The following is an 18,989-nucleotide window of genomic DNA, read 5'->3' on the forward strand; positions in this document are numbered from 1 at the left end:
ACATTGTCATAAATGTTGGCTATATGTGAGAAAAAGAAAAAGAAAATTGAACACAGGAAGTTTACCGTAATCATTTGACTGTAGTAGGAAAGGGATTACTTAGCCAAATACCCAAAAGATAGAGAGCCAGTGCTGGGTGCAGTGGCTCACGCCTGTAACCCCAGTATTTTGGGTGGGCAGATCACAAGGTCAGGAGTTCGAGAATACCCTAACATGGTGAAAACCCATCTCTACTAAAAATATAATTAGTCAGGTGTGGTGGAGGTGCCTGTGAACCCTGCTACTCAGTAGGCTGAGACAGGAGAATCACTTAAACCTGGGAGGCAGATGTTGCAATGAGCCAAGATCGTGCCATTGCACTCCAGCCTGGGTGACAGAGCAAGACTGTCTCAAAAAGAAGAAAAAAAAAAAAAAAAGATAGCCAGTTTCTTGCCTAGGTATTCCAGGGAGATGGAATTTCTGATAACATTACAGTCTAAACACATCAAAAGATGCAGGAATGAATTTAGTATTCACTGAAGAAGTACATGGGGGTCCTAGAAGTAAAATAAACTTTAATTAAAGCAGTTTGTAGTGACGCTAGTTATAGGATGATTAACGGTCTTCAAAATTTTGCAGATAAACTGCTTTTAGAGAATTTCTTAACTAAAGCATACATAATTATTATCATATGAACATGAGTTCCAACTGAATTCAAGAAGCCCTCAGTTTTGGAATATATAAGGTAAGATAAGTCATTCATACAGTTTCTCAATATTCAAACTATGTACCAATGAAACCAACACGTTTCTACCACTAATAATTTACATTACTGCCTTCCTTGGGAAGTTTGAGAGAAGGATTATTACTAACAGCAGGGATTTTTTTTTTTATTCTGTAGTTTATGATTTCAAAAAGATCTATATTTTGACCACCTAAAGCCAAATCCAAATACTGGCAAGACTGACAGCACAACAAAAATGCTGTGAAGATTTAAAAACCAATCAGTCCTTAAACTCATGCACATAATGTCAAACGAGCAACAAAATAAGTTCAAAGGCAACTAAACACAATGTACAATCCAAGTGGACCCCTGATTTTAAAAAACAAACAGAAAGACTCAAAGGACAATTGGGAAAATCTGGGTATATTAGTTATTAATAACATAATAGTATTATACCAAAGTTAAATTTCCTAAGTGTGATTATTTTGAGAATGAAGGATAATAGCCTTGTACTAGGAGATACATACTGACATATTTAGGCATGAAGTGTTATGATGACTGCAATCAATTTTTCAAGGGTTTGGTTAAAAAAAAGGTATGTGTGGACAGAGAGGGAAATGATAAAAAAAAGATAAAAAAAAGGACGGGTGAAGAGAAATCTTTGAAAAGAGACTAGCAGGTCAAACATAAACAAACAAAAACTCTTAATCGTTAATTTGGGTTAAAAGAAAGATAGGTTCCAGAGAAGCAGGAAAACGTAAAGTCTTAAAAAGATTAACACACTAACTGGAAAACACTGCTTCGGTGGAGAGAAGAGACGAGAGGGATGGAGAACAGACAGAGAACAGAAAGAAATGAAACTAACATTTTGAAAACACACTCAGTTTACTGGCCAGGCTATCTCAACCAATCCTTACAATATTAACTGTATTTCTCTTTATTTTGTTATACAAAAGGAAGATAGTAAGTAACTTGCTCAAGGTCATAACAACTAATAAGGTAGAGTCAGGAGCTCATCTCTGGTTTATCTGACCTCAGAGATCATGCTCCTACTGGCATACCAAAGTTGCCTGCCTAGTGCTTTGTACTATGAGTTTAAAAAATTTAGATTCTAGTTCTCTCATTGACTTGTGGTAGTAGTATTTGTAACTTACCCGTGTGTGAAATTATCAACATGCACACCTCTACTTAATAGAGATAAAGGATATAAAACCTGAGCTTCTCAAAATAAAAGTTCAATAGGAAAAAAAAAACTAATACAATCACTGATTTTAATATTACAAAAATTTTTATCTTTCTGCCATTTATTAACTATCAACTGTATGTAATATTTGTTAACTACCAACTGTAATATCAACAGTAATATCAATTGCAAAAAGGATAAAAAAACATGATTCAGAAGAAATCTCATTCAACTTAGAAACATAAATACATATTTATATTCTGAAATCTTACATATTTTTGGAACAGACTATAAAAATTCAGAATTACTTTAATGAGTTAGTCCAAGTGGTACATAAATAGAATACATGTATTTTCAGCAAATACAATTTTGGCTTACCTTTTTAATAGGTGATGTAGGTGTTGCTTGACCTGATGACACAGTAGGTGTTGTAACAGCTACAGGAGCTGCTTGTGTACTAGAAGTGTTGGCATTAGTTACAGAAGCCAGGGGTTTTGTCTTATCTATTAAAGACAAACAATTAAGAGTCAAGATTCCATATATATTTGGTCTCAATGGCTGGGAAAAAATCATTTTATATTCCATTTTTGTTTCAGGTTTTGTTAACTAAAAGTCTTTCCCCACTGTGATTCCTTTTCGCAAGTCAGTTTTTCAGGGAGCTTCTAGACTTGTCTCTATATATATGCTGAAATAAATAGTTAAGATAACAAAGATACACAACAAAGCTTCTGACAATAAAACGCACAAATAGAATCTGACTTCTGTACTTTTAAAATGAAGAAAATAAAAAGAAATTTAAGATTTAAAATTTGAATGCATGAATGCAATGTAACTAAAAACTTAACAGTAGCTATGCAATTTTCTAATGGATAAACAACTATTATTACTGATCTAAAACTGATGGCTCCTCTTTAATCAAGGAAATCTAAAAGTGCTGTTGTCAATAATTACCTTACATTCCTGTCAAACAGTATGGTTAAATGTCCCAAAGAGCATGTCTTCCCACTCCTAAAAAGTCTAAAGTTAAATGGGCACAATATCATCTTCTTGGAAAATAATCCACCCAACTGTGTAGAGAATCAATCAACAAATAATAAGTGTCCCCATTCTTCAAATAGTGCCCTAGGTACCAGGGATATATCAGCCAATGAAAAGACAAAATACCTTCACTTGCAGTCTAGTAGGAGATATAAATAACAAATAAGATAAACCCCATGTACCACCATCCAACTTATTTATTTACTTTGAGACAGGGTCTTGTTCTGTTGCCCAGGTTGGGGTACAGTGGCATGATCTTGGCTCACTGAAGCCTGTTACCCAGGCTCAAGCGATCTTCCCACCTCAGCCTCTTGAGTAGCTGGGATTACAGGTGTGCACTACCACACCTACTAATTGTTGTATTTTTTTGTAAAGACAGGGCTTCCCCATGTTGCCCAGGCTGGTCTTGAACTCGTGAGCTTAAGCAATCCTCCAGACTTGGACTCCCAAACTGCTGAGATTACTAGCATGATCCACAGCACCCAGCCCCACCATCCAGCTTACTTTGTAAATGTTATTAATATTGCTGTAGTCTTTCTATCCATTTGATTTCAACAAAGAACAAAAAAGTCCTAGAAGAAAGAACCCTAAAAGCAAAAATGTACTCTTCTTTCTCATTTTCTCAACTAACTTTCACATTTGTAAATTGTTTGAAAGGTAACTAAAACTTACGGTTGCACTCTCATTTTTATCTGCTTTATGAGAAGAGAACACTAAAGAAAAACTGTTTTGGCAAATAATTTATTTTACAAAATTCAGCAAAATAGTTATTTTACGTCAAATAGTTTCCCAAGGAAATAACCTTACAAAAAGTAGAAAGAACAAATGGTTTACAAATTGTCAAATTAAGCTGTAGCTCTACAGGGAAATGGCTGCTTTCTCAAGCTTTCCAAATAAAGTATGATAAAGCCTAGCTGATATTAAAAGAGTGAGAGGAAAGGAACCACACAGCATTTACATGGGTTAATTCTTGAGACAGAGTCAAATTTTCCTGGCACAACTGACCACTAGCAACAGGAAGAACAAAATTATCATAGTACAATGCTTCAGAGGAACATTTAAAGTTAGCTCAGTGAGAAACCGAGTAGAGAGCAATTAGTACGTTTCAATTCCAAACCACGAACAAATACAATGCAATTTGATGGTAATTAGTTATATTTAATAGAATACTAGAGTTTTAAGAACCATCCAGGTCATATAGCCCGATTTTTCTCATTTTATAATCAAGGAAATTCAACCAAAAGATAGCAGAAGATTTGCTGGTTAGTGGTAAAACTGGCCTAAGGTCTCTTGTTTGTTTTAAATAGTTCCTTGGTGTCTAACATTGAACAGTGACTTGTATACAAACAAGGGCTAATGAAGAAAAAATTTAGTGAACAAAAACCTAGAAATCTTTGAAAGAGATGCCTGGACTTCTAGTTCTTGAATTATACTACATAAGTAGTAAAAGACTTAAAATACAAGTTAGGAGATCTGGTGCAAGTCTTGGCTCTCTTGTGCACATAGTTTAATTTGTAATGATATACTTGACTACAGACTGAGAGCTAAGTAATGTCTCCCAGGGAGGAGATTAACTGCATAAAAATAACTTTAGGCTATAGGTTGAGCACAATGGCTCATGCCTGTAATCCCAGCACTTTGGGAGGCTGAGGTGGGAGAATTGCTTGAGGACAGGAGTTCAAGACTAGCCTCAGCAAAATAGTTAACCCTACAAAAAACAAAAATAAAATTAGATGTGCATGGTGACATGTGCTTGTTGTCCCAGCTACTGGAGAAGCTGAGGAGGATCACTTGAACCCAGGAGTTTGAGAATAAGGTAAATGTTCATCAGAATGGAAACAGACATATTTAATAGAATACTATACAATAGCTAAAAAAAAAAAAAATGCAAATCAAGTTATAGAAATAGATTTATGGACAAATATAAAAAACATAACTTTTGAGTGAAAAAAGATGTATAACAATTCCTACCTTACGAAAAAAACACAAAACAATATTATAATTGTTATATGTTACATATGAATACACATATGTAAGACTATAAAAATGAACTAGAAGATTACAGAAAAAAACTCATGATAGTGATTGCCTTTGAAGGAAGGAAAGGGAAGCAGACTAGAGTGGGTGACTAAAAAAGACATCTATAATGTTTTAACTTCATTTAAGAAATTGAAGTAAATATGATTAAATGTCACAGTAGTTAAAGTCTTAAGTCGAGGTTGTTGGAATATGAATGTTTGTTTATTATACTTTTCTGTATCTTTAAAATTTCTCAAAACAAAGCAAATTCCCCCACACCCTCACAGGAAAGAGTTTTTACTCCATTCCTACTTTACTATTTCTTAGGGAAAATTTGGGATGCTGTTGGGACCGGCCTCCTGGACGTTTGGACCTCAGAAGGAACAGGAGCATTTCTCAATTGCTGAGAACCCACTCACAACCTATCTGTACCTAAGGAGTCTTAGAAGCCTCTGCAACTTCTTTAAATATAGGTCGGCAAAATGCAGAGGTGAACAACAGCCTCCAGATAATTAAATAATAAATTCACAACTATATGTAAGTTTCTAGCATTCACTGAAAGATAATTTAGTAGCGTGGCAGGTATCTAAACAAGTAGCAAAATCAGTCTGAAAAATTTAAAAATTACATCTCATCTTGTCTTATTTTACACTGCCACAAAATTCAACGAAAATGCTTTTATCTTTTAATTTTACCTGTTTCAGCTTCTGATTCCGAGTCATCTTCCTCATCTTCTTCACTAGAGCAGCTAGACTCATCCTTCTTTCCTTCTTCTTCTTCATCAACCTTTTCTTGTTCCAGAGATTCAATACGGGATGCATTTTTCTCTGGTTCAATAATCAACGTCTCTTTGCTGTTAAAGGAAAACAGTGTTCAAATGATTAGAAATACAAAAGGTTAAAATATATTCATTCTTCCCAGATCCACAATAATCATGCCTGTGGCCACTATGCCAACTCATTCACAAAAGTAACAAATGTACTTGAATATTTTACTCACTTTTTAAAGGTCTTCTGTGACTGATTATTGTCCATATTTGCTGTTGATTCAATTAGTGGAGATTTCTTGTCCCGTTTTTCACTATGGAGCTTTGTACAAAGTTATGCAAAGGAAAATAAGAAAACTATTAAAATACTATTACTAAGATGCAGAGTTTAAAATAATAACAAAGTAGTTTTTCAGACATTAAATAAGACAAAACAAAGAAATAAATTAAGTTTTACCTGAAAAGGAAAGAGCTTGAATAAAGAATGAAATAGACTAGACAATTAAAAAGCTCCATGCAGGGCTAAGATGGATTTTTTACATCCCTCCAACTTTGCTGAAAAAGTCGAGATCCACTAACCACTTAGGCTGGCTGAGGATATTTTACTTAAAGAACTGTTTCTGGCTGGGCGCAGTGACTCACACCTGTAATCCTAGCACTTTGGGAGGCCGAGGCGGGAGGACTGCCTGAGCTCAGGAGTTCAAGACCAGCCTGGGCAACATGGTGAAACCCCATCTCTACTAAAACACAAAAAATTAGCCGGGCATGGTGGCGTGTACCTGTTGTCCGAGCTACTCAGGAGGCTGAGGCAGGAGAATTGCTCGGACCCGGGAGGTGGAGGCTGCAGTGAGTTGAGATCGCGCCACTGTACTCTAGCCTGGGACAGAGTGAGACCCCATCTCCAAAAAAAAAAAAAAAAAACTGTTTTCTAGTGATATAACTCCTTGCTTATCTAGGACCTGCTATTGGATATATGAGATTTTATAGATTCCATCTTTTAAGTAAAACACTCTAATGAAATTACAAAAACATGTTATTCTTGAGGACATATATGAGTATTCATTTTGAGAAGGGGAGGAAATAGAAATGGGGATAAGCAACACAAAAGGCTAAATATCACCACCCTTTATTCTCTTTCACTATCATTTAGTGAAACTTAAGGATAACTTAAAACCAAAAAGTACAAAACATCACAAGAATACTTTTGTAATTGTCTCAAATTCAAAGTTAAGTAATATAGGCAATTATTAGTCATCAAACATACCAGATTTTGTTTCTTTTGCAACTCTTCTAAATATCCTAAAATGTCTTCATCTGCTACATCAAAGGCTGTTTGGCCCTACGTAGGAAACAAGGGGGGATGGTGATGGTCAAAAGTCAATAAATCATAAAATGCCTTCAGTAATTCTGTATAATTTTATATAAAGAAGTTGGATAACATTTTTTACAGTGGTTATAAATGATACAATAACTACTGTAAAAACATACAACTCTAAGGCAATGTATGTGAAATTTATGTGAGACAGAAGCTGAGAATATGTCCCCTTATTTTTTTGGCAACAGCTTTATTGAGATATAATTCATATACCATACAAATCACTCATTTAAAGTGTACAATTCAATGGTTTTATGGATATTCAGAGTTGTACAACTATCAAAATAATCAATTTCAAATATTTTTATCACCCTAAGAAGTAGGAACATACCCTTTAGTAGTCACTGTCTGCATCCAGCCCAAGGCAACCACTAATCTACTTTCTGTCTCTATAGGTCTGCCTATGCTAGGCATTTCCTATAAATGGAATCATACAATATATGGTTCTTTGTGACTGGCTTCTTTCACTCTACATGTTTTCAAGGTTCATTCATGTTATAGCATGTATCACTTCATTTCTTTTGATGAATAATATTCCATTGCATGATATATACAGTTTGCTAATCTAGTCATCAGGTGGACATCTGCATTTTTTTTTTTTTTTTTTTTTTTGCCTATGATGAATAATGCTACTATGAGCATTCATATACAACTTTTTGTGTGGACACCTGTTTTCATTTTCTTCAACATACAGTTAAGGGCAAAATTACTGGGTAATTTAACCTTTTGAGACTTTTTCTTTTTGATGACTTCCTAAAACTCAATTAACTTCTTGTTAGAGTAATAAAATTAAAAATATATATATGTTTAAGCTGTTTAACATTCAGCCAGCCACAGGTATGGCTTAATTTTTAAAATTAGTCCAGATGAACATATGTCAATCCATTTTAATTCACTGTGAAAGAGAAAATTTCAAAGAGCTGCTGACTAAACATACTAAGAACATTTCCTGCTGCCTGCGTTAGTCCTTATAATAGCCCTACTGTACAAGTTTCCAGGATGCTTACAAGTTCATTATTTAGAATACAGTCTTCTTTGTATGTTATCCAGTATACGATCCTTTCACAGAAAAAAAATGTTTTTAGCAACAAAAAATATAATTCTGAAAGAAAGTTAAAATTTCTTAATAGTATTCCTATATATCCACAACAAGATCAGAATGGATAAGAAATAATGGCTTCTAAAATCACATTAATTTTTCCATTTAGAAACAAACAACAAACCTCGTTTCTATACCAACATCAGGATGTTAACATGTATTCAGAAAGGAGCTAATTTCCAAACACTATAAAATAAACTATAAGCTAGCCAATATCTGAGCTACTTTTCCCATTGTCTGTTAATAAAATAAAAAGCCATTGTCTATGAAAGGTATCTTTTTTTTTTTTTTTTTTTTTTTTTAAAAGATAGGATCTTGCTCTGTTACGAGGGTTGGAGTGCACTGGCACGATCGTGGCTCACTGCAGCCTCAACCTCCTGGGACTCAGGTGATCCTCCCACTTCAGCCTCCTGAGTAGCTGGGACCACAGGTGCACACCTCCACGCCTGACTAGTTTTTGTATTTTTTTGTAGAGATGGAGTTTCACCATGTTGCCCAGGCTGGTTTTGAACTCCAGGGCTCAGGCCCACCTCCACCTCCCAAAGTGCTGGGATTATAGGTATGGGCCACTGTGCCCAGCCCTATGAAGTATATCTTCAAAGTATATAAAATACTGCTTTTTCAAAATAGGTGAGTATGTATATAAATTTACAAGATTCAAAAATACTTATCATACTTGCCTTTTCTTGCTAGAAAGTCTTACCAGTAGGAATTTAAGAGACAATCTATCCTTTCCCACTCAGTCCAAGATAAAAAGTTTTAGTTTTAACAAACTTTCCTCCCATTTCAATCTTGGGAAATAGAAGCCAAAATTTAAATTCCTGAAGAATAAATAGTTCTGAAATCAAATAACTGGCTCAAAACTTAAGGTGCCCTTTAAATTAGAAATACATGTTAATTCTAGTTTTGCTATATCATATGCTTTACATAATCAGTTCTAAAATGTTAATAATGCTATTTATTTAATGTAAAGTGTGTTTAAGATTATGTTATGTGGAAATAATTCAGTGACTTCTTTTTAAATATCATTTTAAGCATTATCAACCCTTCTCATGAATGAACTACCCCACCTTGAAAATGTTTGAAGTGTAATTAAATTTTTCTAGCAGTTAAATGCAATGGAGTCACTTTAATAATCAAGGAACTCTCCTCTTTAAGAAAAAGAAATTGGATCACCATACTAACCTTTATTTTCACTTTCTCCCTTGATAAATGAATCTACTTTGCAAACAGCAGCTGATACACAATCAAACTAGAGTAAAATGTGGGCTCTAAGAATTTCTAATTTCAAAAAAAGCACACTCGTCAACTTAACTCATCAACTTAAACATGCTCTTTAAACAATCTGCAGCACAGTTATAAAGCTAACAGTCGTGAAGTTATAAACATTATTTGGTTCTTAACTACTATAAGGCTACTATGCTTCATTGATAGAGTATAAACACATTTATAGTATATAAGCAGTGTCACTCAAAGCAACCAGGCAACAAATGAGGACACAATGCTGAGGTATGAGAACATAAAAACTTTATCAAGAGAACTATCTTAAAAGTAACTGCTTAAAAAAAAAATCAGTCCAATACATCTATTAAGAGTCACAAACACACTAGAGACATTATAAGTCTAACTTCATAGTTTCTTCATTTTTCTTTACTCACTTATTCTAACCAAATTTTTTTTTAGGTACAACCTCTTCATCTTCACAACAACGAACAACGTAGCTGGGACAAGTATCAGAATGATTCTCACCGTACAGATGAAGAAACTCAGTCTGCGTGCATGGTATTTGCCCAAGGTCATACAGGTCATTAAGAGAAAGTGGGAATACAATCTAGGTCTCTACTAGTGTGTCATTTTGTCTTTATCAAAAATAAAAATAATTTCAGATGGAATTAGGGTAAAAAAAATTCTTGTGTCCATTAATAGCAGAAACAGCTTTGTTATTCATTTAAATCTTTATAATGACAGTTATATTAATCTAAAAACTTGTCTGCTAACCATTGTATTAATTCGGTAAGAGAAATTCCAACCAGAAAAGCATTCTAGTCAATATTTAAGAAAGAACAATATTAGATACATTCTAGTAAAGCAATTATTTTAATAAATTAAGAAAGCAAATAAAAACCTTTGTATTTAAGGTCTGTATCACATAGTTTATAATAATGAATTAAAATGACAGTAAATATGTATTACAGTTTGCAAATAATTTAAAGAAATGAAACTGAAATCTCTAAATATTTTTAGACCATTTCTCCCACTTCCATGTAGAAAGTTTCAGATTTTCTATATATTTGTTACACTTACTATATTATACATTATTTTCCCAAATCATGTTTTCTAGTACTAAATAATTCATCTAAACTCTGGTAGTACCTTAAGTGCACATCTTTAATATCATTTTTAAAACAATTTAGTAATAATCTTCAATCTGTAAGTACTAAGGAAGGTATCCAATGACAATATAAATTCACATAGGCAGGCTTACATAATTAAGACAAAGTAATTTATTTTGACTGAACATGATGTATGACAATTTAAAATGTAGACAATAAAAACAGTCTAATTCATACATGCAAAGTTATGAAATTAAAATTTTAAAAATCAAGGTCTTAAAATAGAACTTCTCAAACGAAAAAAAAAGCCTTGTATTTGGATATATTTATGGCACAAAGTCCTTTAGAATGCTATAGACATTATGTAGCTCCTCACTATAAAAAGCAGTCTTTAAAATCTTGATTTTTAAAAGAAAAATAATATTTTGATTAAAATTTATATTTTTATAGCTTAATAGTATCTTGAAAAATAAAAGATGAGGAAACTAAAACGAAAAGAAGTTATAGAGGAACTTAGCAGAATAAAAAGATAAAACAATTTCAGGGTTTTAGGAAAATATACTTGACTTCTCTGATCATGTTCCTGAATCCAAAAAACTTAATTTCACAGGGTTGTTAAAAGAATTGCATTAGGTAATATGTGTAAAAAAGGCTGAAAACCTTTAAATTCTATGTAAATATGAGGCACAATTGTTTCGGGTTTTTGTTTTTTTTTTTTTTTGAGCAGGGTCTCCTTTTGTTGCCCACTGCTGTGCAGTGCCACAACCATGACTCACTGCAGCCTTGAACTCCTGGACTCAAGCGATCCTTCTACCTCAGCCTCCCATGTAGCTGGGATTACAGGTGCATACCACAAAGCCTGGCTCACAATTCTTTTAAGATCACATAAAGATCTACTGAAATATCGAATGACAGATAAGGAGTAAATAAAATTTAGAGTGACATAAGGAGCTGCTACTATAGTAATTTTTTAAAAAAGGATATAAGGCAAAATAATTTTACACGCACTCCTTCTCTGATAGCAAAATTATGATAAATTGTATGGCATAGGAATTAGACAATTGTTGGCCAGATGCCAATAAAATGATTTTTCTCATACATACAATATATTGGGTATGTTTCACTAGAATACTGATTCAGTAGGGGAAACACACCATGTTTCAACTTGTAAGTGAAATAATCCTTTTTGGAAACCATTTCAATTAATAAGCTTCTCTCATCTAGTTCTCATCCGGAGGCTGTTACTAAATGAACCAATTATCAGCACTGCCCATATGAATGGACATGTGGTAAAAGGTCACTGTTTGGGAGAGAAGAATGCAGACCAGAGTTCAGAGGCTAATAGGTATCCACTAATCTTTTCAGAAAAAAATTTCTGAAGGGGAATTTCTACATGAAAAGAGAGGTAACACGACTTGCGAAGCTAAAATTAGCTGGCCTTTTACTTGAATAGTATCAATATTTATTTGTCTTCTAATGCTGATTACAAAACAACTATTATGATGAAAAACAACAGAGAAAGTAAATTATTGAAAGTTTTAACTAAAAATTTAACCCAAAGATTTTTGTATTTGTATATAAGTACAAACCAATCATTCCCCCAAATTTTTTTACTTTCCTTAAGACTTTTACCAATTCCTATGATTTTCATGCCTGCACATTTCTTATATAAAATATATTTTTAAATCAGTTAATGAAAATAAGATATTTAGAACTCTACTCCAAAAACAGCAAAAGAATTAGCCCTGTTTTGAATAAAGATGAGATCATTTTATGAATCTCTGCTACATAACCTATGATATTATCCTATAAAATGCAATATACAAGGAACATTCTACGCAAAGGTAATCAAACCCACTAGAGGAGACGTATTTTGAGTTCTCCATGATACTTATTACCTACCAACACAGAGTAGGAAGAGACTAGCAGGAATACTGGTGACTGGCTATTGACTGATAGTGTATCTAAAAAGGAGTAGAGGAGAGAAGTCTAGTTTAACAAGAAACTTGATAACCTGAATCTTTTCATGATTTTGTGAAAAACGCTTGTATGACATTTTCTCCCTCCCTCCTTCTACGTAATTGTGGTATTAAGTACATCATTTACCTCACTCAACTGAACTATTTTCTCATCTACAAAACTAGAAGACTAGATGATGTTGCATCTCAATGATCCCCTTTGGCATAAAACTTTATAGTTATATTTACTGTCATCACCTGCTGTTAAGACCTCATTATTCATGTCACTTAAAGAATTCTATAAGCAAGCTAAAAGACCATCAGCTAAAGAATTAGAAACACACTTCTACGTGTGTTCCAACTCAAAGGGGTGGCAGAAAACATTCACATAGGAATGCAACATTTTCTTAGCTTCTGAATTCCTAAGAACATAGTATTAATGCAAGTATCCAAATCTACTCTACATGTATGGCAATCTGATTACTGAAAGAGCAATACTTCTTTCTTTGCAGTACAAGGCCAGAACCACCTCATACGGTAGCTGAAAAGACTTAAACCATTAATTAGTAAGTCAGTTGGCTGAAAAAATGTTTTATACAGTTAATAAAAATATAATTATATAATGTAATCCTTATAACCGTTTGAGACTATATTTCTAAATATACTTTCTAAAACTATATTTCTAAAAGTTAAAGTATTAAAATACATTTAAAACGCCTACCACTTTGTTGACCATCTCCATATCACACAGATTGTCCACTAAAATTCGACATGCTTCTTCTTTACCCCAATGAGCTGCAGCATGAAGAGGTGTCCAGCCATCATAGTCTTTAATATTAACATCATAGCCTGCCTGTATTAAAAGTCTAAAGAAATTACAGTGAATTAGACAATCATTAAAATCTAGAAATAAACGATCATGATCAAAAGCTATCTACCATGCAATTTAACTACAATTTTCAATTAATTTCTTTTCAGAATTCACATCCTTCCCCCTCAATGAACTAACTATGGCAAATACAAAGTAATTCTCAGAAAAAACTCGGAAAAAGAGGATCTTGAGTCATTGCCATAATAATGCAGTTTTAATTAATTCCTAATGACTCTAAGTCTTATGGTTTGGTGTGACACTGATTAATTCTTGTTAATATGACTTGTAAGTGAAATTTTCACAGAAAAGCCCATAATTTTTCAATGTAAAATTGAAAACTGATGAATCACTTTGTATGTAAAACTGATTTATTGCAGGAACTATCATCTTCAGGTTTCCATATAATATATAATCTTGGGCTAAATGTGTTCTAAGAATACACTGGAATCAAAGAAACTTGTTTTGTAATATTTCTGTTGCCTTGAAATTAAGGAGCTGAAAAATTTCAAAGGAAAATGACAATCTTTTAAGAACAAAACAAAGCAAAAAACATATTCCAAGGAGTCGGATCTATTTTTCTGAGCAGTAGAAAGCAGATACTCCAATCATCAACAAGCTAAAACAGAAACACATCTTAATACAATGCAAAGAGTTGCATAAATTATGTTAGTATGCCCTTCTAACTACATATTGACAACAACCTTTATTTTATTTAGACATTAAGCTCACAGACAGCAAGGATGGGTCTATAAACTGCACACAGCATAGCCCCACACAAACAGGTGTACGAACACTAAATACAACTCATGAAATCTAGTTAACCTTTACCTCACTTTCCAAGATGTTGAGCTTGAGAAGGACCTTCTTTTTACCTACAGGAGGTGGTAGTGACAGCTAATGTATAATCCCCCTTTATTTATTTAAGAACAAATCTGGTATTTCCTAACAATATCTAATACAGCTGTTTCTAATCCTGCCTCCGTAACGGAACCATCTGAAGGGCTTGTTTTTTAAAAATAGATTCCCCAGCTCACCCCAGTACTACTCAATCAGCATATGGAGAGATGGGCCCTGCTGATCTATATTCTTAGTAAGTCCCCCATATGATTTTCATATCATTGCCTGTTACCTGCCTGCAGACCAACATTTAAGAGCCATTATCTAAAGAAAAGCTGAAAGATATAAGTCCAAAGAAATATCTCCATTGATATGTATTATCAGAAACCTTATTAATAGAGGCAGAAACAATACTGGAATGTAAGAGAAAAATGCTGTTCCCCATTAGGAAATATGAACAATAATAATGTTAAATATGCTGAGCAACATTTTTAAGTACTTAGAAGTCTGTGTGGAGAGAAAAAAGAGGTAAATTTTTTCAACATAAAAAAAGACAGTATCTATATTCAAGGAGCTTTTACTGGAAGTGAAACAACAACCAACTCTCAAGGATAAGTTCTATGAATAGACATGCAATGGGAGTACAAAACTGAAAAGCATCAAAATCAAATTGAAAGGAGTTGTGTGTGTTTGGGAGGGAGAGAAAATGTGAAGAAGGTTACATTTGAAACATCTTTTCTATTGATTTTTATTTCATATATGTTTTAACTTTCATAAGTAATATGTTCACAAAGTTAAAAAAAAAAGAATGAAAGGATACATAGGGACATCACTCTCTCACCGCTGACTTTTAGCCAACTAGCTTGCCCTACCTCAAAATAACCATACTATTAATTTTTATTGGATCCTTACACACTGATTTCATGCATATATAAGCAAATACAATTTTAATTTTTTTACAATAAATACAAATGATACATACTTGGATCCTTGATTTTGACATTTCATAATATACCCTAGTGTTCTTTCTATAACAGTATGTAAGGAGATTTCTCATTCTTGTTTTAATTGTTTCAGAATATGCCAGTGAAAGCATATACCATAATTTATTAAACCATTCTCTTATTCCTATTATAAACAATGCTGCTAGCACGTATCTTACTTCCCATGTGAGTGGGAGTATCTGTAAAAAAACAAATTCCTAGAGGTAGAATCAGGGAACTAAAGAATAACTGTTACTTTGATTGAATTTGCTCAATTGTCATTTCTACTAGTAAGAGTGCCTTTTCCTACACCCTGTCAACAGGATGTCAAATGTTTTGATCTTTGCCACTTGAAAGATGTAAAAGTGTAACTCATTGTAGCTTTATTTGCACTTAATTATGAATGAAGTTGAGCATTTTTTTTCATATGCTTAAGGGCCTTTAACTGATTCAAAGGATAGAGCAGAATTTGCCTCCAAGTTGAAGAGATGGTGAATAAAAGCATCCAGACAGAAACAAGGGAAGGCATTAAGACATCATGACAGAACTTCAATAGATATATGTAACTGGCACAATTCATACTTTAGGGGCAATGGTGGTAGCTTAGCTTAAAAGGGAAGACAGTGGCCAGATAATGAAGAATCTATGTACTAAGTTGAGGAGTTTAAAATTTATCCTGATCCCCCCTAAGAACTAATAAAGGATTTTGGGAGCTTGGATAACCTAATTACAAAGATCATTTGGAAGCCATCCAGAAACCTGTTTTGCAATATAACCCAGTACTCATATACATATTTACAGAAACAAGTGCTTTAAGAAACAATTCTTACCTTTATGTAATACTCTTTAATACTTTCTATTCTCAAAAAAAAAAATGCTGTTGGCAACTCACAAAAGTTTTGGATTAGAGAGAAACAGGTGGACAAGAAAACTAATAAAAAGGCAACACTGCCATACTATTCTTAGGAAAAAGGCCTAAATTATTGAAGTTGAATAGAGATTGAAAAGAGGAGGCTGGGCGGTGATGGCTCAAGTCTGTAATCCCAACACTTTGGGAGGCTGAGGCAGGCAGATCACTTGAGCCCAGGAGTTCAAGACCAGCCTGGGTAACATGGTGGAACCTTGTCTCTACAAAAAATATGAAAATTAAGTGGGCGTAGTGGCACATGCTTGTAGTCCCAGCTACTAGAGAGGCTGAGGTGGGAGGACTGCCTGAGCCTCTGTCACCCAAGAGGAGGAAACTTGGGAAAGGTGACTCATATATTCTTTACTGCTTTTACTAATGAGTGGGAATAAGAAAGATTGATATTAGAAGCTCAAGTGAATTAGAAGCAATATATTAATAAAAGGTGCAGTAGATTTTGCTAAGTGCTGATCTTACTTCCTTTCACATACATATAAGAATAATTTTATATATTGAATAATACACAGAATAATTTTCTTCATATAGTTGCCAATATTTGCATTGCAGAAGTAAAAATATTATTGCAACATAAAGAAGCTTTGTTCCAAGCAAATTTGCTAAACAATATACAGCCCTGTAGAGTCAAAGTTGCTTATGGCTTAATATTTTATAGTGTGCTAATAGTACTAAGTTTCAGTGTTCATGTAGTAAAAAAGAAAACTGTATTTAAGATAAGTTACATGTAAATAAATATTCTGCAGGAATCAAGCTCTCAAAATTGATGGTATGTTCACAGGACATTGTTCTTAAGACTCACAAACCAGTTATCAATCTGGAACCTCAAAATGACTCTCTGTAGTGATTTATTAGGCCAAAAGGTCACAGAGAATAGGTGACTGACACTTAAATTCAACTTACTGGAAAATCACAACTGATTAAAAAATAGTAATAATTAGAGAGTTGAAAGAATTTTAGAACAAAAGCAATCATATTCAAAGTAGTTTTTCTCTTTCTTCCTGAAAACAGGCATTAAAGAACTCTTTTATGTTGCTTCAAAATAACGTTTGCAGGTATTTTAAGAAAAGGAACAATGAATAAAGAAGACAAACTAAAATAGAAAAACTCTGTAAAAAACAATACTTACTTTAAAACTTCCGTATAGCCTTTAGCAGCTGCAACGTGAAGTGCTGTACCTCCAGATTTTGCATGCCGGACATCATTTATATGACCACTATTTAGCCACTGCCTGGCATCTCTAAGCATGATCCGTTCTTCTTCCTTTCGAGCTGCTTCTATATCAACCCCTGATAAAATAAAAATAATTCTTTTTATTTTTGCTTAAAAATTGTTCTATGTTGGGAAATAAAACTATCCAAAACATGTCAAGTTTAAATAAAATTAAAAGTGAAAGTATGTCTTTTTAAAATGGGCTGCTTATAACAAGTTGGTTAAACTAAAAAATGTGGGGATATTGTAGACCTTGTATTAACTTTTTCTACTTATTACTTGGTTTTTACTTCACAATACTATTTTGATCTTATTTCTCCTTTCTGATTATTCTTCTTGTTTTTTAAAAATTTGAACATTTCCTAAGGTATAAGCATCCTTTGGGCTAAATTTTTTTTTAACAATTATAATGAATAAGTCTCAAATTTCTATCTACTGTTTTGATCTGTTCTATGAAATCTGGCCTAGCAGGTACAAATGTTTACTGAATGCTTCAACTTGGAGGTCCTGTCTTCATCTAAAATATATCATACCTTAAAATAGATTATTTCTCTAGCAAACTCCCTTCATTTCCTTTTCCAACATAGTACATTCTTCATACCATTAAAGTTATTTTCATAATTTTAGTAAGTTATATAAATGTTCATTCATTTAAAAGCACTTACTCTAAGCACTACCCTAGGTTGAGGTGATAAAAGTGGAAAGAGGCCAGGCGAGGTGGCTCACACCTATAATCCCAGCTACTTGGGAGGCTGATGTGGAAGGATCGCTTGAGCCAGGAGGTCAAGGCTGCAGCGAGCCATGATCATGCCACTGCATTACAGCCTGGGTGAGAGCAACACCCTGTCTCAAAAAACAAACAAAAAAAGGGAAGAATACAAAAATGAATAGGACCCTCTAATTCCTACCTTCAAAGAGCTCAACACCTTGGAAAAAAAATTAAAGAAAGATACTCTTGAAATTCCTGAATGATTTCATCTGGTCATATGGCTTTGACTACTTGCTATTTAATAAACAGCACACACCGCAATGCATTTACAATCTGCCTTACTCCACAAGTCTATAGGCCTTTTTATCTTTTATCCCCACTGTCTGGTAGAATACCTGATACAAAGCAAAGGGAGATCAGAGCCAGGTGCGTTGGCTCACACTTGTAATTCAAGCACTTTGAGAGGGTGAGATGGGCAGATCATTTGAGGTCAGCAGTTCAAGACCAGCCTGGCCAACATGGTGAAACCCCGTCTCTACTAAAAATACAAAAAAAAAAAAAAAAATTAGCCAGGCATAGTGGCAGGTGCCTGTAGTCCCAGCTACTTGGGAGGCTGAGTCGGGAGAACTACTTAAGCCCAGGAGATGGAGGATGCAGTAAGCCAAGATCACGCCACTGCACTCCAGCCTGGGCAACGGAGTGAGACTTTGCCTCAAAGAAAAGGAAAAAAAAAAAAAAAAAAGCAAAGTACAGGGAGATCAGTAAATGTTCACTAAATGAACAATGAATGAACAAATATAAAACAAGAACACACACACACACACACATTTCCTCAGCTAAGATTCTCCTATAATCCATATCCATGTATACAACTGTTTGGACAAGATTTTTCATTCATCCATCCATACATTTAATATATACTGAGCACCTACTATTTTGCCAGGTACATTGTTAGATGCTACAGGTATAGATGTGAACTTATTA

The 18,989-nt window shown here is 33.8% G+C and overlaps 1 protein-coding gene and 1 long non-coding RNA gene across 8 annotated transcripts in view; one reads left to right on the forward strand and one right to left on the reverse strand.

Annotated features, from left to right (window-relative positions):
- The window catches only part of PPP1R12A (protein phosphatase 1 regulatory subunit 12A), a 166,459-nt gene that overhangs the window by 43,800 nt on the left and 103,670 nt on the right, over nucleotides 1-18,989 (reverse strand). For all 6 annotated transcript variants that reach the window (XM_055358747.2, XM_031016581.3, XM_055358749.2 and 3 more), the window contains exons 4-9: nucleotides 17,214-17,373; nucleotides 13,196-13,340; nucleotides 6,974-7,048; nucleotides 5,943-6,031; nucleotides 5,639-5,796; nucleotides 2,265-2,389 (exon numbers count right to left, since the gene is read on the reverse strand). In XM_055358747.2, the coding sequence (XP_055214722.1) occupies nucleotides 2,265-2,389; nucleotides 5,639-5,796; nucleotides 5,943-6,031; nucleotides 6,974-7,048; nucleotides 13,196-13,340; nucleotides 17,214-17,373 (752 nt within the window). The remainder of the gene's footprint in view (nucleotides 1-2,264; nucleotides 2,390-5,638; nucleotides 5,797-5,942; nucleotides 6,032-6,973; nucleotides 7,049-13,195; nucleotides 13,341-17,213; nucleotides 17,374-18,989) is intronic.
- On the forward strand, nucleotides 5,278-10,075 carry LOC129525956 (uncharacterized). 2 transcript variants are annotated; one of them, XR_010129372.1, is made up of 2 exons: nucleotides 5,278-5,480; nucleotides 9,867-10,075. It is a non-coding gene; the product is annotated as an uncharacterized lncRNA (long non-coding RNA). The 2 variants fall into 2 exon arrangements; XR_008670532.2 differs by lacking the exon at nucleotides 5,278-5,480 and adding an exon at nucleotides 8,674-8,813.

This window comes from Gorilla gorilla, chromosome 10 (assembly GCF_029281585.2).
Source record: "Gorilla gorilla gorilla isolate KB3781 chromosome 10, NHGRI_mGorGor1-v2.1_pri, whole genome shotgun sequence".
Lineage (NCBI taxonomy): Eukaryota > Metazoa > Chordata > Mammalia > Primates > Hominidae > Gorilla > Gorilla gorilla.